Source organism: Prunus mume, linkage group LG4 (genome assembly GCF_029339155.1).
Source record: "Prunus mume cultivar Tortuosa linkage group LG4, ASM2933915v1, whole genome shotgun sequence".
Taxonomy (NCBI): domain Eukaryota; kingdom Viridiplantae; phylum Streptophyta; class Magnoliopsida; order Rosales; family Rosaceae; genus Prunus; species Prunus mume.
The window spans coordinates 12,075,348-12,094,956 of record NC_142701.1 but is presented as its reverse complement, the minus strand read 5'-3'; the positions used below and the strand labels follow the sequence as shown (position 1 = coordinate 12,094,956).

General features: G+C 35.1%; 1 protein-coding gene across 1 annotated transcript; it reads left to right on the top strand.

The window, feature by feature from the left end:
- Positions 1–14,305: 14,305 nt before the first annotated feature.
- LOC103327855 (LRR receptor-like serine/threonine-protein kinase IOS1) lies at positions 14,306–18,455 on the top strand. Its single transcript, XM_089050441.1, has 13 exons — positions 14,306–14,390; positions 14,480–15,017; positions 15,126–15,598; positions 15,678–15,816; positions 15,906–15,977; positions 16,087–16,158; positions 16,249–16,329; positions 16,557–16,729; positions 16,823–17,019; positions 17,113–17,239; positions 17,327–17,389; positions 17,489–17,678; positions 17,881–18,455. The coding sequence occupies exons 1-13, from the start codon at positions 14,306–14,308 to the stop codon at positions 18,263–18,265; spliced, it is 2,595 nt and encodes an 864-aa protein (XP_088906567.1). The 3' UTR covers positions 18,266–18,455.
- The last annotated feature ends 1,154 nt before the right edge of the window (positions 18,456–19,609 follow it).

Here is a 19,609-nt window from a genome sequence, read left to right as displayed (position 1 = left end):
TTAAATTAAAGAAGCAGGCCAAAAACAAAAGTTAAGAAACTAATTATATTTTTTTAATATTTTTTTTCATTTTAAAAAGTATAGCCGGACAGCTATACGATAGAAAATTTAGCCGCTCGGCTATACTATATATGCATACAGACCCGCCCAGCGCACGAGTAGCTCTCTATTTTGTAAAAAATAAAATAAAAATAAAAATTACAGTATAGCCGAACGGCTGGACTATTTTTAAAGGCTATTAAGTGGAAAACTGAGTATAGCCGAGCGGCTATACGATTTTATTTTAGTATATATCATTTTTCTTCAATAAGATGTGAGAATTATGTGTTCAATGGTTAATTAATATATATTTAATTAATCAAAAGGTTAGCATTGGGCCTTCGGGCTCTTGGGCTCAGTGATTTAAAATAAACCCGACTAGTTAATTAATTATTTTCAAATAATGTTTTGATTTTGTCCTATAAATTCGCAGAGAACATTCATATCGTCATTCTTGTATGCCCGTATCGATAAACCCATAAATTTCACTATAAATGAAAGCTCTAGTGCCAGGACTTTGATTTAGAAAGCTATATCCTAGTGGAGCAAACGCCAAATTTAATTTCATTATTCTATTTGTTGTTTAAAATATAATCACTAATTAAAGTAATTAAAAAAGGCTAACATATTACTTAATTACATATATTAAATTAAAGAAGCAGGCCAAAAAACAAAAGTTAAGAAACTAATTATATATTTTTTTCATATTTTTTTCATTTTAAATAGTATAGCCGACCGGCTATACTATCTGTGATAAAATTTCAAAAAGAATCTCGTATAGCCGGTCGGCTATACTATATATGTAGGTACACAGACCCGCCCAGCGCACGAGTAGCACCGTTTTTTTTAAAATTTAAAAAAATAAAAAAAACAAGCGTATAGCCGAACGGCTGTACTATTTTTAAAAACAATTAAGGGAAAACTGAGTATAGCCGGGTGGCTATACTATTTTATTTTAGTATATATCATTTTTCTTCAATAATGTGTGAGAATTATGTATTCAATGGTTAATTAATATATATTTAATTAATCAAAAGGTTAGCATTGGGCCTTAGAGCTCTTGGGCTCGGTGATTTAAAATAAGGGAGTTCCACTAAAACACCCAAAATGGGTGCTGAAATTATAAAAAAACTCAACATCAAAAACGCTTTATAAACACACCCAAAACCCATCATTACACACACTCAAAACCCATTTATAAACACACCCAAAAAATATACAATTGTTGATTTTGGGGTTGATTTTGGATGTGTTTCTATGTTTAAATAGTGTTTGAGTTTTTTTATAAATACGTGTCTAGGATTGGGTTTATTTTTAAATTTGTATTAAAATAAACCCGATTAGTTCATTAACTATTTTAAAATAATGTTTTGAGGTTGTCCTACAAATTCGCAGAGAACATTCATATCGTCATTTTTGTATAGCCGCATCGATAAACACAAAAATTTCACTATAAATGAAAGCTCTAGTGCTAGGGCTTTGATTTAGAAAGCTGTATCCTAGTGGAGCAAACGCCAAATTTAATTTCATTATTCAATTTGTTGTTTAAAATATAATTGCTAATTAAAGTAATTAAAAAAGGCTAACATATTACTGAATTACACATATTAAATTAAAGAAGCAGGCCAAAAACAAAAGTTAAGAAACTAATTATATATTTTTTAATATTTTTTTTCATTTTAAAAAGTATAGCCGGACAGCTATACGATAGAAAATTTAGCCGGTCGGCTATACTATATATGCATACAGACCCGCCCAGCGCACGAGTAGCTCTCTATTTTGTTAAAAATAAAATAAAAATAAAAATACAGTATAGCCGAACGGCTGGACTATTTTTAAACGCTATTAAGTGGAAAACTGAGTATAGCCGAGCGGCTATACGATTTTATTTTAGTATATATCATTTTTCTTCAATAATATGTGAGAATTATGTGTTCAATGGTTAATTAATTAATTAATTATTTTCAAATAATGTTTTGAGTTTGTCCTATAAATTCGCAGAGAACATTCATATCGTCATTCTTGTATGCCCGCATCGATAAACCCAAAAATTTCACTATAAATGAAAGCTCTAGTGCCAGGACTTTGATTTAGAAAGTTGTATCCTAGTGGAGCAAACGCCAAATTTAATTTCATTATTCTATTTGTTGTTTAAAATATAATCACTAATTAAAGTCATTAAAAAAGGCTAACATATTAATTAATTACATATATTAAATTAAAGAAGCAGGCCAAAAAACAAAAGTTAAGAAACTAATTATTTTTTTTTTTTTTTATCATTTCAAAGAGTATAGCCGAACGGCTATACTATCGAAAATTTCAAAAAGAATCTCGTATAGCCGGGCGGCTTTACTATATGTACACGTATACCGACCCGCCCAGCGCACGCCTAGCACCGTTGTTTTTCAACTAAATAAATAAAAATATATATAGAGTATAGCCGAACGGCTGTACTATTTTTAAAAGCAATTAAGGTGTTATTTTAGTATATATCATTTTTCTTCAATAATATGTGAGAATTATGTGTTCAATGGTTAGTTAATATATATATATATATATATAATTAATCAAAAGGTTAGCATTGGGCCGTAGGGCTCTTGGGCTCAGTGATTTAAATTAAACCCGATTAGTTAATTAATTTATTTTAAATAATGTTTTGAGTTTGGCCTGTAAATTCGCAGAGAGCATTCATATCGTCATTCTTGTATAGCCGCATCGTTAAACCCAAAAATTTCAATCTAAATGAAGGCTCTAGTGCTCGGACTTTGATTTAGAAAGTTGTATCCTAGTGGACCAAACGCCAAATTTAATTTCATTATTCTATTTGTTGTTTAAAATATAATTACTAATTAAAGTAATTAAAAAAGGCTAACATATTACTTAATTACACATATTAAATTAAAGAAGCAGGCCAAAAAACAAAAGTTAATAAACTAATTATATATTTTTTAATATTTTTTTTCATTTCAAAGAGTATCTTTACTAAAATTTCAAAAAGAATCTCGTATAGCCGGTCGGCTTTACTATATGTGTATGTATACCGACCCGCCCAGCACACGACTAGCACCGTTTTTCAAACGGAATAAATGCAAATATATATAGAGTATAGCCGAACGGCTGTACTATTTTTAAAAGCAATTAACGGGTTATTTTAGTATATATCATTTTTCTTCAATAATATGTGAGAATTATGTGTTCAATGGTTAGTTAATATATATATAATTAATCAAAAGGTTAGCATTGGGCCTTAGGGCTCTTGGGCTCAGTGATTTAAATTAAACCCGATTAGTTAATTAATTATTTTTAAATAATATTTTGAGTTTGTCCTATAAATTCGCAAAGAACATTCGTATCGTCATTCTTGTATAGCCACATCTATAAACCCAAAAATTTCGCAAGAAATGAAAGCTCTAGTGCTAGGACTTTGATTTAAAAAGTTGTATCCTAAAAATTTCACACAATTTTGATCGGTAGTGGAGCAAACGCCAAATTTAATTTCATTATTCTATTTGTTGTTTAAAATATAATTACTAATTAAAGTAATTAAAAAAGGCTAACATATTGCTTAATTACATATATTAAATTAAAGAAGCAGGCCTAAACCCTAAAGTTAAGAAACTAATTATATATTTTTTAATATTTTTTTTATTTTTAAAGAGTATAGCCAACCGGCTATACTATTTTATTTTAGTATATATCATTTTTCTTCAATAATATGTGAGAATTATGTGTTCAATGGTTTATTAATTTATAGTTAATTAATCAAAAGGTTCGCATTGGGCCATGGGGCTCTTGGGCTCAATGATTTAAATTAAACCCGATTAGTTAATTAATTATTTTTAAATAATGTTTTGAGTTTGTCATATAAATTCGCAGAGAACATTCATATCGTCATTCTTGTATAGCCGCATCGATAAACCAAAAATTTCGCTAGAAATGAAAGCTCTAGTGCAAGGACTTTGATTTAAAAAGTTGTATCCTAGTGGAACAAACACCAAATTTAATTTCGTTATTCTATTTGTTGTTTAAAATATAACTACTAATTAAAGTAATTTAAAAAGGCTAACATATTACTTAATTACATATGTTAATTTAAAAAGCAGGCCAAAAAATAAAAGTTAAGAAACTAATTATATTTTTTTAATATTTTTTTTCATTTTGAAGAGTATAGCCGCTCGGCTATATTACCTTTAAAAAAATTTCAAAAAGAATCCAGTATAGCCGTTCGGCTATACTATAAGGCCTTCCTATTGCTTATGCGCCACGATTCAAATGATTAGCATCGTTTTTTTTTAAAAAAGAGTATAGCCGACCGGCTGTACTATTTTGAAAAGCAATTAAGGTGAATACTGAGTATTGCCGTGCGGCTAGACTATTTTATTTAAGTATATATCATTTTTCTTCAATAATATGTGAGAATTATGTGTTCAATGGTTAATTAATATATATTTAATTAATCAAAAGGTTGGCATTGGGCCTTAGGGCTCTTGGGCTCAGTGATTTAAATTAAACCCGATTAGTTAATTAATTATTTTTAAATAATATTTTGAGTTTGTCCTATAAATTCGCAGAGAACATTCATATCGTCATTCTTGTATAGCCGCATCGATAAAACCAAAAATTTCTCTAGAAATGAAAGCTTTAGTGCTAAGACTTTGATTTAGAAAGTTGTATCCTAGTGGAGCAAACGCCATATTTAATTGGGAAATAGCTCTAAATGCCACCCTTTTTATAATTTTTTCTGAAAATACCACATCTCCCCAATTTTTTTTCACCTATCACCTATAAATATATACTTATTGTCCACTTATTGCACGCAGATCACTTTTCTCTGAAATTCAGTTCTCTCTCTCTCTCTCTCTCTCTCTCTCTCTCTCTCTCTCTCTCTCTCCATCTAGCTAACTACCATCTTCCCACGAAGAAGAAGATCAAGAACAACCTACAGAACCCACAGCTTTGCCCTCAAAACCTAGTTCTTCCTCTTCCTCTCTGTTTTCTTCTCTACCCAAATCCAAACCTCAATTTCGTCTCTCTTCGAATCCCTTCTGCAACCTAAACAAACCCAAACAAAACCATCTTTTCTGAATATGACAGCATGTGTTGGCATTAGGTGGCCATTGTTTGAGCATTTTGGTCCAATTTTGGGGGGTTTTGAAGTCTGGGTTTACATGCCCTCTTCAAGAACAGCTTCTCCAGAAAATGAATTGTTGGGAATATGTAAGTTTTAATGTTAAATTGAACTAACTACGCATCTTCTCATGAAGAAGAAGATCAATACAAAACCCACAGCTTTGCCCTCAAAACCTAGTTCTTCCTCTTCCTCTTTGTTTTCTTTTCTACCCAAATCCAAACCCCAATTTCGTCTCTCTTCGAATCCCTTCTGCAACTTAAACAAACCCAAACAAAACCATCTTTTCTAAATATGACAGCATGTGTTGGCGTTATGTAGGCATTGTTTGAGCATTTTGGTCCAATTTTGGGGGGTTTTGAAGTCTGGGTTTACATGCCCTCTTCAAGAACAGCAATCGTATTGTGATTTTATTGCAGTTGTATTGTAGTCGTATTGCTTTTGTATTGCTATGGTATTGTTGTATTGATTTTTTTTGGTGTTTTATTGATATGTTACTATAATTTAATAGGAATATATGTTGATATCATTTTTCTTTATCTGCTTGTGATTTGAGTAGGAGTTGAGATTATTCTTGGCTGAAGTATTATTTACGATCTCTCTCTTTCTCTCTCTCTTTGCTCTTTGTATTTTTCTCAACATTTATGTGTTAATTTAATGTCTGGCATTGTTTTGGAACCATAATCATTGTCAATCTCATTGTTTCTTTAAAAGATTGCTGTGAAATTGTTACTTCATTTTCTTCTTTCCTTTGTTTTAAGATATTTTTGTTTGGATAAAAAGAACTCTGTTTTTGTAATCTAAAAGACTAGGTATCTATGTCTCACATCTTGGGACTAATTGAATGTGCTTTTTGATATTGAAAGGAAGCAGGCATCTTTGGTTGAAAAAATGAAGGTGTTACTGCTGAAGTAATTTCTACTTGATTTCAATTTGCCTATAAAACTTGTTGACTGGTGCTCAACAAGTTGGGTTTTTGTAGCTTGAGTTGGCGTATAATTTAGGTTCGTTTTTTGCATGTGCGTGTTTTAATGGATTGGATCTTCTACCTGTATGTTTGTCAAATCTCAGTCATGTTTCTGAGATGAGTTGTGCAGTAGTGTTGGGTGAAAATTAATATGTTATTTATTCATTGAAAGCATATTGTTTCCCGATGGTGAGTACTTGACGAAAGTATAATTTGCTGCAATTTTGTCTTGACAATTTATGTTTCTCTCTCTTTTTCTTTTCAAATTGCACAAGGAAAAAGCCGCACCCAACTCGTTTCCCTGTGAAGAACAAATTTGAGGTTAACAATTACACAATGTGTTTTAGCTGGTTTGTGCAGCACTAATGTGCAAGTCATACACTGGCATTGGAGACCATTTTGTGCATAATGTAATGTGTAGACAAGGAGTTCTTTGAGATGCCTTCTGAAGACAAAAACAAAGCTTCTATTATGAAAATGCTTAGCAAACTTGCAGCAAACTGTACACATCATTGATTATACTTGTTATTAGGCCCCAGAATTAGTAAGGACATAAGATATCATGTATTCTTCTTGTGGAGCTATATGTTTCTAATATTTGTGTAATGTACTTGATATTATTTTTGAGGTCATTATTATAATGATACGAAATTTTCATACATGGTCATTATTTTTTATGTACTATTTATTATATGTAGCAACTGAATATTGTAATAGTTCAACAATTAGAACAATATATAATATGCGAAAAAGAGTACAAAGACATCCATACGGTACTTGTTTATTGCCATTTTATTGCTTTTGCATTGGTTGTCTATTGCCGCTTTATTGGTTGTTTATTGCTTTCATATTGCTTTTGTATTGCATGTCTATTGCCACTTTATAATCTACATGACATTATAATGGAGTGGAAGCAACTATGGATATCGTCAAAATTAACCATTCTTACATTATCGTCTTTTATGTTTCAAAACTGTCGTATACGTGACTGCCATATCTTGCTCAAGATCCCAAAGTTTTTAAGTAAATTGAATTAAAATTTCATTTAATGGTATCAAAATAATTACATGGTCTCCTATACAATAATATTCAATACAAGTTTTTTATTTCACGTAATCTTAAAAAATGACCAAGTATCTCAAGAATTAACAAATTGAAAACAAAAATCTCCTATTTAATTGTTGAATTTTCAAGAAGCATCATCCCTTCTACTCTTGCAGCTGCTCAAGCCTAGTCTCTCCAATCTACCAAAATATTTCATTCATTTATAGAATATAAGATAAACAACCCGAAAAACATGAAGCTCTCGAAGTCAAATATTTCATTCATTGATAGAATCTAAGATATTTAATGAGTACACTTCCATACAAAGTCATCAATTATTTTCATCAAATGCACATGTCAACCATTGTGTTTTCACCCCATAAATTTGCTAATTTGAAGCACAATGACATCTTCTAAATATACACTCTAACTATGTTCAACTATATGTCTGTTATGTATAAGCTTTTCATAATTTCTTGTCATTTAAAAACTTTTGTTAGTATTGAACTCAAGACACTAATGAAAACATTTTGAGGCAGTTTGAATACGTACAACAAAGCAAACCATCACAATTGAAGAATACCTCTTACCCAAGATGTGTGACATAGATACACTGCTAGCATACAAGACTTTTCAAATTTTAGACAGCCAAAGTTTAAGTGCAAAAGTAGTAAACTGACATACATAAAGTCTGGATCTTGTTGATCAGAAAACACTCACCATGAGTACCTAGTCTTTTAGATTACAAAAACAGAGTTCTTTTTCTCCAAACAAAAATATCTTAAAACAAAGGAAAGAAGAAAATGAAGTAACAATTTCACAGCAATATTTTAAAGAAACAATGAGATTGACAATGATTATGGTTCCAAAACAATGCCAGACATTAAATTAACACATAAATGTTGAGAAAAATACAAAGAGCAAAGAGAGAGAGAAAGAGAGAGATCGTAAATAATACTTCAGCCAAGAATAATCTCAACTCCTACTCAAATCACAAACAGATAAAGAAAAATGATATCAACATATATTCCTATTAAATTATAGTAACATATCAATAAAACACCAAAACAAATCAATACAACAATACCATAGCAATACAAAAGCAATACGACTACAATACAACTGCAATAAAATCACAATACGATTGCTGTTCTTGAAGAGGGCATGTAAACCCAGACTTCAAAACCCCCCAAAATTTGACCAAAATGCTCAAACAATGGCCACCTAATGCCAACACATGCTGTCATATTCAGAAAAGATGGTTTTGTTTGGGTTTGTTTAGGTTGCAGAAGGGATTCGAAGAGAGACGAAATTGGGATTTGGATTTGGGTAAAAAAGAAAACAAAGAGGAAGAGGAAGAACTAGGTTTTGAGGGCAAAGCTGTGGGTTTTTCTTGATCTTCTTCTTCATGAGAAGATTCGTAGTTAGTTCAATTTAACATCAAAACTTACATATTCCCAACAATTCATTTTCAGGAGAAGCTGTTCTTGAAGAGGGCATGTAAACCCAGACTTCAAAACCCCCCAAAATTGGACCAAAATGCTCAAACAATGGCCACCTAATGCCAACACATGCTGTCATATTCAGAAAAGATAGTTTTGTTTGGGTTTGTTTATGTTGCAGAAGGGATTCGAAGAGAGATGAAATTGGGGTTTGGATTTGGGTAGAGAAGAAAACAGAGAGGAAGAGGAAGAACTGGGTTTTGAGGGCAAAGCTGTGGGTTCTGTATGTTGTTATTGATCTTCTTCATGAGAAGATGGTAGTTAGCTAGATGGGGAGAGAGAGAGAGAGAGAGAGAGAGAGAGAGAGAGAGAGAGAGAGAGAGAGAACTAAATTTCAGAGAAAAGTGATGTGTGCAATAAGTGAACAATAAATATATTTTTATAAGTGATAGTTGCAAAAAAATTGGGGAGAGGTGGTATTTCCAAAAAAAATTATAAAAAAATGTGGCATTTAGAGCTATTTCCCTATTTAATTTCATTATTTTTTAAAATATAACTACTAATTAAAGTAGTTAAAAATGGCTAACATATTGTACTGCCATCACAGGTCGACGTGTTTTCTCAAAGACAACAGAAGCAATTCACATTAAGAAATGGGTTGATTCTATGCTTCCAAAAGAACACATTAGTATTGTTTATCCCATGCTTTCAAAAGTCGTTGATCCCCGGTTAGATGAAACTTTCAACATTAACTCTGTCCGGAAAGTAGCAATTGAATGTGTATCTACAGATCCCAGCAAAAGGCCAACCATGAGTATGGTAGTGGTGGGACTAAAGGAGTGTTTGGCAACACAACTGGGTTGAACAAAGCAGAGCAGCGAATTGAGTCTGGAAACTCCATTGAGACAGTGTCTAAGAGTTTGATTGCTGTGCAAAATCATCACTCTGTTGGGCAGAATAATGGGAATTGAGATGCTAGTAGTTACTTTTCTTTTTGACAATATTTTTTTGGAAGTCATTCAATCTTTTTTGTAACAGATGCCAAATTATGTAATATGTATGAGTTGCAAATATTTCATAATCAATTATGCAGCTTCTTTAGAAAAGAAAACTGACTGCTTGTGCAATATTAATATTGAGCTTTAGGTAATCATTAATCTGCGACCTCCATATCACAAAGTCTCTGCCGTTGAACTAGTCCACTCTCTTCTCAACATTGTACGTTCATCGTTCCCACTTGAACATGAAGCTCTGATACTAGTTGTTAGGAAATCGGATCTCCTAGAACGCGAAACAACAAATGCGATTAGGAAACAAAAAAGTAAACTAATCACACAAACGACACAAGAATTTATAAGGTTCATAAATAAGCTACATCCCCGGGTTTCTATGAAATTCTCACTACAAAAGAAGAAGAAGGAAAAACAACTACAAGCGCAAGTGTTTTCCTCACACTCACTCATAATTAAGGTTCGCAAGATCACAAATAAAGCTCCCTAAAATTCTTAGTTATAATACATAGGCACATGGGCAGGAGTTATAGTTAAGAATAGTGGGTACATCATCAAGAATAATCTTATGCCTATTCCTAATCATTTCATGGATAATCTACTGGTAATGGATCTTTCAAGCCATTGACCCACTAATATACTTAAATTTGAGTTAAACCAGCTGTGTTGTAGACTTTGGACATTTGAGTCGAACCAGCTGTGTCGTAGACTTCGGCTCTAGAGTTAACAAGTTGAGCAATTGATTAATGCGTTCAATTTTTATTTTTATTTTTTAAAATGTATTATGTCAATTTGCACCTAACAGACATTTCATCGTCAAATTTAGTACCTAATAGGTACCAAAAGCATCTTCTTTATCACAGACACATTTCTTGGCTTCTTCCCTCGTGCTGCCATTCTTCTCCTCGCCTCTCTCACCAGCTTCTTCTCGTCTCATCCTTTTGCCACTTCGCCAATGAGTTTCCCCAAATGGTAGACCAATACAAAGATACATTATAGAAAAAGGAAAAAACAAACCAAAAACAGTTGTAATATTCTTTAGTGATGGAAGAGTTCTATAATAATATTGGTATTTTCAAATAGTTAAATTGACAAGACCCGCCCTAGAATTTTCCCTGAAACCGGCGGACCCCGTCTTGGTGCCGACATCACACCTGATGCCGGGCCCACTACTACAAATCCAAGACATCCTACCAAAATTTTGGCAGAGTCTCCCCTGTAAAATGCTCAAACCCAACAATATTCAACCTGCATAATTTACATGATAAATATATTCCAACTGCCAGTATGCTTTTAACATACAACAATCCAACATAAAATGGCCTCCGGCCTCAAGTAGCAACCTAACATGGGCGATAACAGAGCATCTACAGAATTTGTTTACAACAAACAGTTGAGTAGAAGGAATTTACACAGACCCTAACAACTGACGAAAAGTTTGAAGCTCAGAACCTGCTCGAACGCCTTCCAAAGCAACTACTGCATGGGGGGCGCAAAACAGAAATATTTGAGTGGACAAAAATAAAGTTTGGACTTTAAATCAACATAATAACCCCACCATGTAAAAATAATACTCTAGCATGCAGTTTCACAATCCAGAAACTGGAACTCAAAACACAATATTCCAAAGTCCAATACATCTCCACATCTCAAATCCACAACTCATTTCCCAATGATATGCAACTCTCACCAACCCGTAAATACTCATATATAAATATATATATATATAACTAGGACTTTAATATAATATATACTTCTCTCCATACTAATGTACCGGGGAAACAATCCAACCGGGGGATTGTTAGCTGGTGCAGATTTCGAACACTAACCAAGCGTCCTGTGGATGAGTAGTCCAACCGGGACGGAACTCCATAGCTCACACGCCGCACGCGCCAACGACACGTGTAGCTCACAAATCTCATAACAAGTCCTACGCGCGCAGGTATCATCACCCCACCGCATCGCCAACGCGTGTGTGATGATACTTAAGCAATATACATACTCTTCCCATACGCCGGCACTGCCAACGACACGTATGGAAAGTGTCTCACACACCGCACCGCCAGCGACATGTGTGAGACCCGCAATCTCATGGCCTTCCCACCCACCAGCACTGCCAACGACGTGTGTGGGAAGCCTAGTAACTAGGGAATGGTACTCACCTAACATGCTCATACATCTCACAACCATCCCTCAAACTCATATCTTTCCACAATCTCACCACAACAACCTCTCATACTCCATACATAGACAATATAGATAGTCATCCCAAAATCCATATCAACATATTCATCATACTCAAATATATATATATATATATATATCCATACTCAAAATATTTTGCCAAGATGTATAAGAATACTCAAATCCATCAACCAAATCATTATTAAATCAAAATCACCATTTAAAATATATGCACAAATCTTTCATCAATAAAACCATGCATATGCTTAAAACAAAGTCCACTCACAAATAGTCCCAAGCTGCCCGGCCCCGAGGGTCCCCTGCTGCGAATGGTCAACCGAAGTACCTATTTCGAGATACGAACCCTTGATTAATATAACGTACTTCCAAAATAGAAATTCACAAAAGGAAATACTTAAATCCCCAAGTTCCCGGTGCGCTCACGTCCAAAGGAATATCCTAAGGTCCGGTTACAGGTTTGGGAATCGCTTCCGATCGCACGGTAATCGCGATTTCCTAAACTTCAAATTATTGAATCGGAACATCCGGGGCCTCCGATTCACGATCCGCAAATTCCTATAGGTTTCTAAGAGTACCTAGATCGACATACTTCAGTTTGGAAACGATCCAACGGTTAGAACTTATCGAACCCGGATAACGCACAATATGCGAAATCCGTTCGATAGTCAAACGACATCCAAATTGAGATCCGCAAAATCCTACGCACTCATGACAACCTAAGGATCTCATCAAGATAAAAGCAACTTCACCAGCCTTGCCCACGCGCCGCCACACGCGCCGGCAGCGTGGGTGTGTAGAGAAATTTCCGGCGACGGAAAATCTCCAAATCACGAGCCACCCTTCCAATCCTAGATACTACTCGACGAATGGAGCATCTTTTTCAACTACGGCCAAGTCCAATTTGGACGGCAAGTGGCCGGAATTTCACATTGAAAACCGGCCAAAACCTAACTTCCAAATTCGTGAATCTAAACTGCAAATCGATCCAAACCTATCCCAAAATCAGCTAGAGCACGTAAAAAGGAGAAGAAACCTCACCTAGTTCACCGGAATTGGACGGCGGAGACGACGGCGCAACGCCGTGAAAATCCGGTTTGAACCAGTCGAATCGACGCGTCGGATTCGAGGTTTCGCGGGAAATGGGGTGGGTTGTGATCGGGCTTGAGACGAGTCGAACGGAACCGTGCGCTCTTCCGTTGCCGGAACCGAGAGATTCAAGAGAGAGAAAGAGAGAATCGGGAGAGAGAAAAGGAAGAGAGAGAGTGTACGCGGGAGAGAGAGAGAGAGGGTGAGGTAAAAATGAAAAATCTGATTTTTACTCCAAACTTATCAAAATATTTACGGTTCCGCCACCGAACATATTTTGATCGCCAAAACTTCGTTAAATCTCCGATTCAAGCCTGCCGCTGTCTACGGTTTCGTCTCAGTACCACCTACGCAACCAAACCACTCGTGGTCCCACAATCTTCCCGAATAAGAAATTGACCAAAATTACCCTTAACCCAAGAGTAAATTAATATTTTCTCTTAATTTAATTAAAATAGGAAATAATTAGAGTCGGGGTGTTACATAAATTCTTAAGTTCTTAGATTATTACAACCATTAATTGAATCCCGGAAACAGAAGTGAGACAAACAAAAATGTGATTGGCGCAGCCCCACCCTCCATGTTAACATAGTGATAATGGGGATGAGGTTGAAAGGTTCAAACACATAACAATTTGGTTGCATATTTAATGGCTTTTAACGTAATTAGTCAAAGATAAAATACAATATATAATGAGTGGTTCCACGACTAATAACACCAAGACATTTTGTGATAAAACCTCACACTTGTTATGCTATAACACATGGTTAAGTTTGGAACAGTCTCAGTGTTAGACCAACTAGTAGTGGGCTGATTGTCCGCGCCTCTCTAAAATCTTATCCCTATTCTGGATCTAGAACTTCTGCTCATTTTAACCCTCATGCTTAGCTTGCAAAACTTGGTTGATCATTGTCTTTAATTTTGTTTTGTGCATGTTGCCATGATAGAAAAATTGGAAATATCATGCTTCATAGAACCTCTTGTAACACTTCAAACCAGATTTATAGGAATCTTCTGCCTCAATTCGGTTTGTAATGGACAAAGGCCCTGTTAGGAGGTAAGAATTGCTACTGAGACAGAAATGAGGAGAACAACAGGAGACAAGAATAAAAGCAGGTGACTAGTTGAAAAAAGCGTAGTAATCAAAGAGAGCTTAATTTAAAGATAATATAATACAAACCCAGTTGCCTGCCTCAACTGACATGATACCACAACTAATGTCTACTTGTTAGATTAATTATTATGGTCAGCTTCTTAACTGACATATAAGGCTCTTTTAAAGTATTACTGGGTCAAGAATTCTGATCTGCATTATAGCATCCAACTTATATAAAATGATCAGAGTCTTCGAATTGAATACAAACTTGTTTCTGAAAGTTTAATGATGTCACGAACATTCAAGTCACTCCTCTTTCCACTGCTTGGTGGTTTTGCTCTTATTCTCCTAGTTCATGCCCAGGATGAATCAGGTATGAATATTTCTGCAACTACAGTATAATTTGTTGAAAATTCTAAGGCCTCTCACTTATAATATGTGTCTGTCTGTGATCTGTCTCAGGCTTCATTAGCATAGACTGCGGCCTTGCAGGAGATTCTAGCTATACTGAAAAGACAACAGGCATTAACTACACCTCAGACACAAACTTCATAGACACTGGTGAAGTTAAATTTGTATCACATGATTACAAGAACGAATATCAACAACAATATTGGTCTGTCAGGAGCTTCCCTGAAGGAATAAGAAACTGCTACAAAATAAATGTTACGAGTGGCAGCAAGTATTTGATCCGAGCAAGTTTCCTGTATGGAAACTATGATGGCCAAAATAAATTCGCAGAATTCGAACTACATCTTGGACCGAATTTGTGGGATTATGTGAAATTCGGGGAGTATGGCGTAGATTTTGAGCTCATACATATTCCCTTGCGAAATTACATGCATATATGTCTTGTAAACACAGGATCCGGGGTTCCATTTATATCAACAATAGAGATAAGGCCTTTACTTAATGAAACTTATCAGACACAAGTGGGGTCTTTGGCACTTGTCTCGCGGTACGACACTGGTGCTTTAGCAGCCACTTTTGAAGGATATAGGTGAGACATTAAGTAATATATGTCCTCGGACATGATCAATACATATAAGTCAATTAGTAGCTAAACACTGATTAAATCAATCTCTCTTGTTTAATTGTTTCTGTTTAGGTATCCAAAAGATATTCATGATCGCTTCTGGTATATCTATGCCCGCGATGATTGGACACAGATAAATACCTCACTCAATGTTAACCCTGGATTGTTTTACAAGCCACCATCTGATGTCATGTGTACTGCTGCCACGCCGAAAAGTGCAAGTGGCTCCTTGGATTTCTCCTGGAAGCCAGTGGATAAAAATTCAGAATATTATGTTTACATGCACTTTGCAGAAGTTGAAAAGCTCAAAACTAACCATTCTAGACAGCAATATGTGACTAAGAATGGAGTGCTCTTTCAAGAGCTTTTTTCTCCTGAATACTTGTACACAAGAACTCTTTTCACCCGTTTGGCTGTTGGTGGGGAAGTACAATATAATTTTTCAATCTTTGCGGCTGAGAACTCTACCCTTAAACCCATCGTCAATGCCATTGAGCTTTACATGGTAAAAGAATTCTTAGAACCAGAGACAAATGAAGAAGATTGTAAGTAATTCTTCCTTAAGTTTCATCCCTTGATGATTGATTTTAATGACATTTTCTGCTGACCTTCTGAAAATATTAGTTGACGCAATCACAAACATCAAGTCAACTTATAAAATTACTAAGAACTGGCAAGGAGATCCATGTGCCCCTGAAGTTTTCTTGTGGAATGGTCTAAACTGTAGCTATCGTGAAAATGAGACCCCAAGAATCACATCCTTGTAAGTATCTATTCATACAAACTTACTCATAACATTCCATTTTAATTCCAGAACTCATGTGTTAATGAAGTTATGGAATATGCAAACAGGAACTTGTCCTCGAATGGATTAACAGGGGAGATAGCTCTTTCCATAGCCAACCTAACAATGATACAGACACTGTAAGTATATACGTCTTTTTACATGTCAGTTACAAGATAACTCAGTTTTAAATTTTCATTTTGTAATGATTTCTCAGTTTTAAATGAGTTGAGCTGCTCATGATTTCAGGGATTTATCAAACAACAGCTTAACAGGACAAATTCCTGAATTTTTGTCTCAATTGCCAAATTTGAATGTCTTGTAAGTTATTTTTATATATACGGCGGTCGATAGACTTCAAATTCTTAATTAATTGCAAAACATGGGTGATAGAGTCCTTTACATGTGCAGGAACTTGGAGAAAAACAAACTCACAGGCCCAGTTCCCGTAGGACTCATTGAAAGAAGAAACAATGGCTTGCTATCATTAAGGTCTGCTTATATTGATCAACATAGATATGCCACCACTTTTCTATTTCTACTTCCAAATTTATTTCTTCATGAAAATATAAAATGATCAGGTATTTCCATACAAATTGGAAGATGGTTGAGAATTATAACAGCTGCCCTGCTGCTAATGTTACAGAGGATATTATATTATTGGTACCTATTATTAATCAAAATTTAACTATTGTTGCTATCAACCATCTTGACATTAGTTTGTGCGAAAATCTAAACACGTCCGAACAAGTTTCTTGCGAAAAGAAGGAGATGAAAAAGAAGAAACAGAATTCCAATATTGTTCCCATAGTTGTGCCAATCGTTGGAATATCAATCCTCTTATTATCTGTGGCAGCTATCTGGTGGGGGATTAAAAGGAGAAGACAAAATGGTAAGACCTATAAATATTGTTCAAATATTTTTGTAAATACAACATCATAAAACCAAACATCCTCTTATTAACTTGTGATGATGCAAATTAAAGCCACCATTGGGTCCCTGGAGTCAAGAAAGCGACAGTTTGCATACTCGGACATACTGACGATCACCAACAACTTAGAGAAGATTCTTGGCAAAGGGGGGTTTGGAACAGTTTATTATGGGTGCATAGACAAAACTGAAGTAGCTGTCAAGATGCTTTCTCCATCATCAGTTCAAGGGCCTCAACAATTTCATGCAGAGGCATGTTTGTCAAAATAAACTACTGCAGACTTTCTGATCCTCAATCACATGTAATATACTAAGATGTTGCATTTATGGCCTCTTCATTTGCAGGTTGATCTTCTTCTGAGAGTTCACCATATAAACTTGATTAGCCTTGTAGGATATTGCAATGATAAGACCAACAAAGGGCTCGTTTACGAGTACATGGCCAATGGAAACTTACAAAAACATCTTTCAGGTTTGTTTTCAATTGAAATTCTTCGTTGGCCAAATTCACCATTTCTTTAGGTGAGGTTTCCTTTATGTGGTTATTTTATATATGCAGGTAGCAGTTCAAATGTCTTGACTTGGGAAGGTAGACTTCAAAGAGCAATAGAGGCTGCCCAAGGTCTGCAACAAAATCATTTTCATAATCCCTTTTTACTAGCAATTTATCTTCATCATTTATTAAATTTTTTTTGTGATCAGTCTGAATTTTGCAATACAGGATTGGAATATATGCACCATGGTTGTACACCACCTATGATCCACAGGGATGTCAAATCATCCAACATCTTGCTGAATGAAAATTTCCAAGCCAAGATATCTGATTTTGGCCTATCTAGAAATTTCACTGTGGAGGATGGTACTCATATACTCACAGGTGTTGCTGGCACTCCTGGATACCTTGCCCCCGAGTAAGTTTTTGTTACTAGCCTAACGTGCCATTTCATTTGTTCATATCTGAGCCTATTCTCGACTTTATCTATTTCTACAAATAAGATACTATCACGTCACATGCCATATCATCTTAATGTTGATCAACTAAAATTCCGGAAACAAGTCGATCTTTTAGTATTGTTGTTTTGAAATGACTCGTGACGCACGGTTGGCTTGAAGGTACCACTACTCAAACAGGCTAAATGAGAAAAGTGATGTTTATAGCTTTGGGGTTGTACTGTTGGAGATCATCACAGGTCGACCTGTTTATTCAAACACACATGATGAGAGAATTCACATAAGTAACTGGGTTGCTTTCATGCTTTCGAACGGGGACATTTCCGATATTGTTGATCGGAGGTTAGAGGGAAGTTTCAATGTAAACTCTGTTTGGAAAGCTGTGGAAATAGCAACATCATGTACATCAGCAGATGCCATCAAAAGGCCGACCATGAGTGAGGTAGTGATGGGAATAAGGGAATGTTTGGCAACAGAACTAGCTCAAACAAATCAGACTGGCATTGAAACTAATTTAGTACCTATGGAAAGCCCCACAGTTAGGTAGCTATCTTAATAAAATAATGGAAATTGGGGTGTATTGTTTTCCTCCTTTTCTTTTATATCAATGTTGTTTTATGCAAGTTGATCAATCTCATTGTACTGTGGGCTCTTTGTCTGGGCCTCAATGCATGACCTAGTCTTAGGTACTTTGTGCCCTTGGGCCTCTCTTGCTTTTTTTACTGAATGAATCTCAGTTTTCAGACCCAAAAAAAAATGTAAGATACAGACCACTTGATTTCAGGGAATCCACAATGGGGGGTGTATAATAGGGTGTATGTTAAATATACACCCGTTGTGATCGGAATCACCAATAATTGGGGTGTAAATGAATATATAATTACATCACCACCATGAGATGTAAATTTAGATGCAATTGTACATCTTTTTACATCTCTTGTGGGTGGAACCCAGCTGAGAAAAGGAAAGGAAAAATAGAGAAAAGTCGGCATCAAAAGGTGGGACCCGCAGCTACAGTAATTACTGAAAAAAATTCACATGCGGGGCAATTTTTTGGTTGTCATGTTCCCCACCCACCACCCCCCCTCCCCCAAACGACTAGATTGCAATAGCCAACGGCTTGAATTTTCAAAAAGAGCAAACAACCAACATTTAAATCAAGTCCAACAGTTCAGAATCAATGTACTTTACAATCTAACAAATCTTTTTGGATGAAATCATATAACATCCCACATTAACCAACGGAGAAGGAGTGGTGTGCCTTATATGTACATGCTCGTCTTCATCTAGCATGAGGCCTTTTGGGAGTTCTCGGCTTCGAGTCATGGGAACTCCAAATTAAGCGAGTTTGGGCTAGAGCAATCCAGGATGGGCGACTCATTGGAAAGTTGCTCATGAGTTCCCAGAAACAAAACCGTAAGGGCATAGGGGGGCCAAAGCGGACAATATTGTGCTAAGGCGGAGCTAATCCTAGGATGTGACAAATCATACCTTCTCCGAATTTAAATATGTTTCGGTCTATTTGTTTGAAAAAATAAAATCAACCTAATACAAAAAAAAAATTATAAACTAAACACAAAATACAAATTTAACACAAAAACAAATTAAGACAAACAAATCAATTATATATCTTTAGATTTATATCGTTTTTCATTAGAACAAAAAATGTATTTACACCCCCATAGGTGTAAAGGGGATGTAAAAGTGGCTTTACACTCTCCAAAAATACACCCCCCACTATGGATGCTCTAAGCATGGACAAAAAATATTTTATCAGCTTATCTTGTTTTACACTTTATATATTAAGAGAATCCTTTTTTGTTGGAGAGGGAATGAAATTTCAATTATTCTTAAAACATTTAATAAATTGAATAATAAATATAAAATTTGA